A 6,000-nucleotide genomic window follows, 5' to 3' on the forward strand; every position below is an offset into this window, starting at 1 on the left:
ACACCCAGCTGGACGCATACCCCCTTCCCCGCATATCTGACATGGTCAATCAGATTGCACAATACCGCGTATTCTCGACCATCGACCTTAAGTCGGCCTACCACCAACTCCCTATCCACCCCGAGGACCGCCAGTACACCCGCCTTCGAGGCGAATGGGCGCCTATACCACTTCCTTAGGGTCCCCTTCGGTGTCACCAACGGGGTCTCGGTCTTCCAAAGGGAGATGGACCGGATGGTTGACCAGAACGGACTGCAGGCCACATTCCCCTATCTAGATAACGTCACCATCTGCGGCCGCGACCGGCAGGACCATGACGTGAATCTGGAGAAATTCCTCCGTACGGCCCAACGGCTGAACCTCACCTACAATAAGGAGAAATGTGTGTTTAACACCTCGCGCCTTGCCATCCTTGGCTGTGTAGTAGAGAACGGACTCATCGGCCCCGACCCCGAAAGAATGCGCCCCCTCATGGAGCTACCCCTCCCCCACTGCCCTAAGGCACTTAAGAGAACCCTGGGGCTCTTCGCCTACTATGCCCAATGGGTGCCCAATTATGCGGACAAAGCCAGACCCCTCATGAAGTCCACATCCTTCCCCCTCACGGAGGAAGCGTGCGCGGCCTTCTCCCTCATCAAGGGAGACATAGCCAAGGCCACAATGCACGCAGTGGATGAGTCCATCCCCTTCCAAGTGGAGAGCGATGCATCCGACTTCGCCCTAGCCGCTACCCTTAACCAGGAGGGGAGGCCGGTGGCCTTCTTCTCAAGGACCCTACAGGGCCCCGAGATCCCGACACTCGTCGGTCGAGAAGGAAGCCCAGGCAATTGTGGAGGCGGTACGGCGCTGGAGGCATTACCTGGCAGGCAAACGATTTACCCTCCTCACCGACCAACGTTCGGCTTGCTTTCATGTTTAATAACAAGCTGAGGGGCAAAATCAAGAATGACAAGATCTTGAGGTGGAGAATCGAGCTATCCACCTACGATTATGATATCTTGTACCGGCCAGGTAAGCTGAACGAACCCCCTGATGCTCTTTCACGAATTACATGCGCCAGCGCGCATATTGATAGACTTCAGACCCTCCACAACGACCTCTGCCACCCCCGGGGTCACCAGACTTTACCATTTCATTAAGGCCCGCAAACTGACCTACTCCATCGAGGAGGTCAGGACCATGACCAGGAACTGCCAGACCTGCGCCGAGTGCAAACCGCACTTCTATAGGCCGGACAGAGCAAGCCTGATCAAGGCCACCCGCCCCCTTCGAGCGCCTGAGCATCGACTTTAAGGGGCCTCTACCGTCATCTGACCGCAATGTGTACTTCCTCAACATCGTTGATGAGTACTCCCGTTTCCCTTTTGCCTTCCCCTGCCCAGACATGACCAGTACCACGGTCATCAAGTGCCTGAACGACCTCTTCGCCTTGTTCGGGTTCCCGAACTATATACATAGTGACCGGGGCTCCTCCTTCATGAGCGAGGAACTCCGTCAGTTCCTACTAGCGAGAGGTATTGCAGCAAGTAGGACCACCAGCTACAACCCCCGAGGGAACGGCCAGGTGGAAAGAGAGAACGCGACGGTATGGAAGGCCGTCCTCTTAGCCTTAAAGTCTCAGGGCCTCCCAACCTCCCGCTGGCAGGAAGTCCTCCCAACAGCGCTGCACTCCATCCGGTCACTACTTTGCACTGCCGTTAACACCACCCCCCCATGAACGAATGTTTGTTTTCCCCAGGAAGTCGACTACGGGAACCACTCTACCAACCTGGCTGACCTCTCCGGGGCCCGTCTTGCTGCGAAAGCACGTGAGGGCCCATAAAACGGACCCCCTGGTCGAGAGGGTGAACCTCCTGCACGCCAACCCCCAGTACGCCTACGTGGCTTACCCAGACGGGCGGGAGGACACTGTCTCCTTACGAGACCTCGCACCCTCGGGCACTCCGGAGACACCACCTTTACCCCCCCCCCACCACCCCCCAATTCCAGCCCAGGTAGACGGCATGCCGGACCCCACGAGCCTTCGCCGACCACGCAGACACCAGCATTAACACCGGATAATACAGCACCCGCCGCTGCGACGATCGGAGAGGCTTACGAGGCCTCCGGACAGACTGACATACCAGAACTGGTAGTACACTTCACCCCCGCCGGACTCAAATCTAAACAAGGGGTGAATGTGGTAAACCACTTTTATCATTCACTATCGTTACACTATAGCTATCACTGTTGTATTGTTATCACTGTTCTCACTGTTGTATCACTATACGAGGTCGCCTCTTGTCGCGCTGTTATACCTGGGCTGACCACCTCCGACTCCGCCCATGGCTCCACCTACCTGCCCAGGTATAAAGGTAGTCGACTGGCTGGTATTCCTCCTTGTTGGACCCGATCACCCACGAGGGTGGGCTCTGTTATTTAGTCAATAAAAACCTTTAGTTACGTTCCTAACTCGTCGCTTTTTATTGGACGAATTGATAGGTATATCACTCCCTCAGTACTGCCCCTCCGACAGTGCGGCGCTCCCTCAGTACTGCCCCTCCGACAGTGCATTGCTCCCTCAGTACTGCCCCTCCGACAGTGCGGCGCTCCCTCAGTACTGCCCCTCCGACAGTGCATTGCTCCCTCAGTACTGCCCCTCCGACAGTGCGGCGCTCCCTCAGTACTGCACCTCCGACAGTGCAGCGCTCCCTCAGTACTGCCCCTCCGACAGTGCGGAACTCCTTCAGTACTGACCCTCTGACAGTGCAGTGCTCCCTCAGTACTGCCCCTCCGACAGTGCGGCGCTCCCTCAGTACTGGCCCTCCGACAGTGCGGCGCTCACTCAGTACTGCCCCTCTGACAATGCAGTGCTCCCCTCAGTACTGCCCCTCCGACAGTGCGGCGCTCCCTCAGTACTGCCCCCTCCAACAGTGCGGCGCTCCCCTCAGTACTGCCCCTCCGACAGTTCGGCGCTCACTCAGTACTGCCCCTCCGACAGTGCGGCGCTCCCTCAGTACTGCCCCCTCCGACAGCGCGGCGCTCCCTCAGTACTGCCCCTCCGACAGTGCGGCGCTCCCTCAGTACTGCCCCCTCCGACAGTGCGGCGCTCCCTCAGTACTGCCCCTCCGACAGTGCGGCGCTCCCTCAGTACTGCCCCTCTGACAGTGCAGCTGTTCCTCAGTACTGCCCCTCCGACAGTGCAGCACTCCCCTCAGTACTGCCCCTCCGACAGTGCGGCGCTCCCCTCAGTACTGCCCCTCCGACAGTGCGGCGCTCCCTCAGTACTGCCCCCTCCGACAGTGCAGCACTCCCTCAGTACTGCCCCCTCCGACAGTGCGGCGCTCCCTCAGTACTGCACCTCCGACAGTGCAGCGCTCCCTCAGTACTGCCCCCTCCGACAGTGCGGAACTCCTTCAGTACTGACCCTCTGACAGTGCAGTGCTCCCTCAGTACTGCCCCTCCGACAGTGCAGCGCTCCCTCAGTACTGCCCCTCCGACAGTGCGGGCGCTCACTCAGTACTGCCTCTCTGACAGTGCGGCGCTCCCTCAGTACTGCCCCTCCGACAGTGCGGCGCTCCCTCAGTACTGCCCCCTCCGACAGTGCGGCGCGCTCCCTCAGTACTGCCCCTCCGACAGTGCGGCGCACCCTCAGTACTGCCCCTCCGACAGTGCGGCGCTCCCTCAGTACTGCCCCTCCCACAGTGCGGCGCCTCCCTCAGTACTGCCCCTCCGACAGTGCGACGCTTCCTCAGTACTGCCCCTCCGAAAGTGCGGCGCTCCCTCAGTACTGCCCCTCCGACAGTGCAGCGCTCCCTCAGTACTGCCCCCTCCGACAGTGCAGCGCTCCCTCAGTACTGCCCCTCCGACAGTGCAGCGCTCCCTCAGTACTGCCCCTCCGACAGTGCAGCGCTCCCTCAGTACTGCCCCTCCGACAGTGCAGTGCTCCCTCAGTACTGCCCCTCCGACAGTGCAGTGCTCCCTCAGTACTGCCCCTCCGACAGTGCAGTGCTCCCTCAGTACTGCCCCTCCGACAGTGCAGTGCTCCCTCAGTACTGCCCCTCTGACAGTGCGGCGCTCCCTCAGTACTGCACTGAAGGGCCAGCCCGGATTTTTGTGCTCAGATTCCTGGAGTGGGACCCACTGAGCCACAGCTGACACTTGTGTCCAATTCTGGGCACCGCACTTTAGGAAGGATGTCAGGGCCTTGGAGAGGGTGCAGAGGAGATTTACTGGAATGGTATGAGGGAGGAGGGACTTCAGTGATGTGGAGAAGCTGGGGTTGTTCTCCTTAGAGCAGAAAAGGTTAAGAGGAGATTTGATAGAGATGTTCAAAATCATGAAGAGTAAGTAAGGAGAAACTGCTTCCAGTGGTTGAAGGGTCGGTAACCAGAGGTCACATATTGAAGGTGATTAGCAAAAGAGCCCGAGGCGACATCAGGAAACATTTCTTTTTATGCAGCGAGTTGTTGTGATCTGGAACGCGCTGCCTGAAAGGGCGGAGGAAGCAGATTCAATAGCAACTTTCAAAAGAGACTTGGATAAAAACTTGAAGGGGAAACATTACAGGACTACGGGGAAAGAGCAGGGGGGAGCGGGATTAATTGGAGAGCTCTACCAAAGAGCCGGCACAGGCACGATGGGCCGAATGGCCTCCTCCTGTGCTGCATCATTCTGCGATTCTACCCTCTGCTCGGTGGGATTAAGTGCGTTGCTTTCAAAATCCAGGTCATTGTGCAAAGGTTGTCCATGTGGTCACCCAGCCCTACCCATGCCTGCAACTCCCCTTCAGCCCCAGCTCTCAGCCCGCGTTCCGAAACTGACTGTGGCCCAATCCCTGCGTCCCCGAGGACAGCCTTCAGTTATCGTGCTCTCCAATTGGGAACCTGCTACCTGCCCCTCTCCCCCCACGACACAACCCATCACTTCAGCCTCACCTTTGGTCACTCCCCATCATTCAGTGTCTGACCCCTCACCCCATCCCCAGCCGCTAGATTAAAGTGAGCAGTTGCTGCTTCTGTTGACTCACTTTACTGGAAGGAATTCCTTGAAGTGTTTCAGTTCTTTGAGCGACAGGTACAGCTCGAACAGGGTCTCCCCAATCTGCTGGGTCATTTTCGACCTCTCCTGTTCCATGGCCTCCCCAAGCTCCTCCATCAGCGCCAGAACATCATCTGCGACCTGTGAGGAGCATCAAGCAGGCAGCTTCAAGGAAACACTTTGTGACAATACCCGCTAACCTGGGGGGCAAGGAGGAATGGGACGAGGAGAGCCAGGAGGCTCAGGTGGTCCTGGGTCGCAGTCCTGCCTCTTTGCACTCTGTCCAGCCATTGAGGGGGTCTACAACGAGGGAGGGGCCCATCAGCAACAGAAGCTGTTCTGACAAGGGGTTTAATGGCAAGGTGCCGCGATGGAGCTGGTCACTCGGAGGTTGACGGGGGCCAGTAGTCCCCCACAGGCACGGTGTGGAGCTGCAGGACGTGGCAAAGGCCCCTGGTTCAGCACACAGCAAGTTGCCAATCTTGGCCAGGCCATAAGGTGAGGTTGAAGTGCCAGTGGACGGAGGCTCCGCTCTCAGGCAGGGGAGGGAGTTAAAACATCCACCCTGAGTGGACCCCTCTCACTCCCAGTTACAGAGTGGTCCAGGGTCCAAGATCATCCACCCAGCCAGGGAACCCAAAATAAGGGGGGTGGGGAGATGGCGGAGTGACAGATGGGTGGACGGAGAGGTGGGGGTGGGCAGGGAGAGAGAGAGATTGGGTCGGGAAATGGAAATCAGGAAATGGTGAATTGGAAGAAATGGTGAATTGTAAAAGAAATAATGGTTTTATAAAAGAAATGGGTTTGCTGAGCTCAGCAGCCAGGATAAGCTGGGAACAGAAGAACCAATCATGTGAGATAAGGAGTTGCTCAAAAAGCTGAGGTCGTTTACTAGGGCAGAACACAGAAACAGGCCTTCATGTAGGTATAGCTAGGCCTGATAAGAGGGCGAGTAAGGAGCCTTAGCGAAAGTGCAAGATG

At 57.9% G+C, this 6,000-nt stretch overlaps 1 protein-coding gene across 1 annotated transcript in view; it reads right to left on the reverse strand.

Moving 5' to 3' along the window:
- baiap3 (BAI1 associated protein 3) overlaps positions 1–6,000 on the reverse strand; it is a 296,698-nt gene that overhangs the window by 180,669 nt on the left and 110,029 nt on the right. The window contains 1 exon segment of the mRNA XM_086002220.1: positions 5,009–5,160. Within this exon segment, the coding sequence (XP_085858346.1) occupies positions 5,009–5,160 (152 nt within the window).

The sequence above is a fragment of the Somniosus microcephalus genome, chromosome 11 (genome assembly GCF_052327205.1).
Source record: "Somniosus microcephalus isolate GS21.2 chromosome 11, FLI_Smic_1.0, whole genome shotgun sequence".
Lineage (NCBI taxonomy): Eukaryota > Metazoa > Chordata > Chondrichthyes > Squaliformes > Somniosidae > Somniosus > Somniosus microcephalus.